The sequence below is a fragment of the Corapipo altera genome, unplaced genomic scaffold (assembly GCF_003945725.1).
Source record: "Corapipo altera isolate COAL_440 unplaced genomic scaffold, ASM394572v1 61377, whole genome shotgun sequence".
Classification (NCBI taxonomy): domain Eukaryota; kingdom Metazoa; phylum Chordata; class Aves; order Passeriformes; family Pipridae; genus Corapipo; species Corapipo altera.
The window spans coordinates 3028-4679 of NW_020885424.1; the positions used below are offsets into that span (position 1 = coordinate 3028).

Consider the following 1652-nt stretch of genomic DNA (forward strand, 5'->3'; position numbering starts at 1 on the left):
GGGGGGCACAGACCCCAAAACCCACCCAGGGAGCAGCTTGGGGGGCACAGATCCCAAAATTCCCAAGGCCCATTTTGGGGTGCCCAGGCCTGTTTCTGGGGTGCCCAGACCCATTTTCGGGGTTCCCAGACCCATTTTTGGGGTGCCCAGACCCATTTTTAGGATTCCCAGACCCATTTTCAGGGTTCCCAGACCCATTTCTGGGATGCCCAGTCCCGGTTTTGGGGCTCCCAGACCCATTTTTGGGATTCCCAGGCCCATTTTCGGAGTTCCCAGGCCCATTTTTGGGGTTCCCAGACCCGTTTTTGGGGTTCCCAGACCCATTTCCGGGGTTCCCAGACCCGTTTTTGGGGTTCCCAGACCCATTTTTGGGGTTCCCAGACCCGTTTTTGGGGTTCCCAGACCCGTTTTCGGGGTTCCCAGACCCATTTTCGGGGTTCCCAGACCCGTTTTTGGGGTTCCCAGGCCCGTTTTCGGGGTTCCCAGACCCGTTTTCGGGGTTCCCAGACCCGTTTCTGGGGTTCCCAGGCCCATTTTCGGGGTTCCCAGACCCGTTTTTGGGGTTCCCAGACCCATTTTTGGGGTTCCCAGCTGTGTTACCCTGGTCAAACTGCCGCTGCAGACTCTCCATCTCCGACTTGTTCCCGCTGACCCGGTAAATCCCCTCTGTGCTCAGCCCTGCGGGAACAGCACAAACCTCATTCCCAGCTCCCCCAAAATCCCGGATTTAGCCCTGCCCTGCCCATCCCAAAGCTCAGGGTTAACTTTTTTTGGGGGGGATTTTGGGGGGCAGAAAACCCAGAGGAAGGAGAAGGAGCTGCTCCTTTCCCTCCTTTCCTTGTGCTGCCTCTCCAAGGGGAAATTCCAGAGGGGGGGGAAAAAAAACCCCGGAGCTCGTTCCGGGGTTAATTTGGGTTGTGCTGGGCACTAAAAATCCCTGGGAGGGGAAGGGGGACCCCAAAAAAGGTCCCACCCAGAAGGGTCTGGGATGGGACCCAAAAGCCCGAGGTTGGTGTTTCTCCAGCAGGTTCCTTCTCCCAGGGGACAACCAAGGTTCCTTCTCCCAGGGAAAAATGAAGGATCCAGGGAATGATGAAGGATCCAGGGAAGAGTTTGATGCTTCCCAAAAAACCTGAGGAGCCCAAAAAAGGTCCCATAACAGGATCAGCCCTGAAGGGTCTGGGATGGGACCCAAAAGCTCAGGGTTGGTGTTTCTCCAGCAGGTTCCCTCTCCCAGGGGACACCAAATCCTCCTCCTCCCAGAGGACACCGGGCTGATCCCGGCTCTTCCCAAGGATCCAGGGAAGAGTTTGATGCTTCCCAAAAAACCTGTGGAGCCCCAAAAAAAGGTCCCATAACAGGATCAGCCCTGAAGGGTCTGCGAGGGGACCCAAAAGCTCAGGGTTGGTGTTTCTCCAGCAGGTTCCCTCTCCTGGGGAATAACAAATCCTCCTCCTCCCCAGGGACACCAAGGGATGCTGGGATGATCCCGGCTCTTCCCAAAAATCCTGAGGAGCCCAAAAAAGGTCCCATAACAGGATCAGCCCTGAAGGGTCTGGGATGGGACCCAAAAGCTCAGGGTTGGTGTTTCTCCAGCAGGTTCCCTCTCCCAGGGGACAACCAAGGTTCCTTCTCCCAGGGAAAAATGAAGG

The 1652-nt window shown here is 56.6% G+C and overlaps 1 protein-coding gene across 2 annotated transcripts in view; it reads right to left on the reverse strand.

Annotated features, from left to right (window-relative positions):
- Positions 1–1652, reverse strand: part of ARHGAP35 (Rho GTPase activating protein 35) — a 9938-nt gene that overhangs the window by 3021 nt on the left and 5265 nt on the right. For both annotated transcript variants that reach the window (XR_003525454.1, XM_027631648.1), the window contains exon 3: positions 601–678. Coding sequence is in view for 1 of the 2 variants with exons in the window: in XM_027631648.1 (XP_027487449.1) it covers positions 601–678 (78 nt within the window). In the remaining variant the exon portion in view is untranslated. The remainder of the gene's footprint in view (positions 1–600; positions 679–1652) is intronic.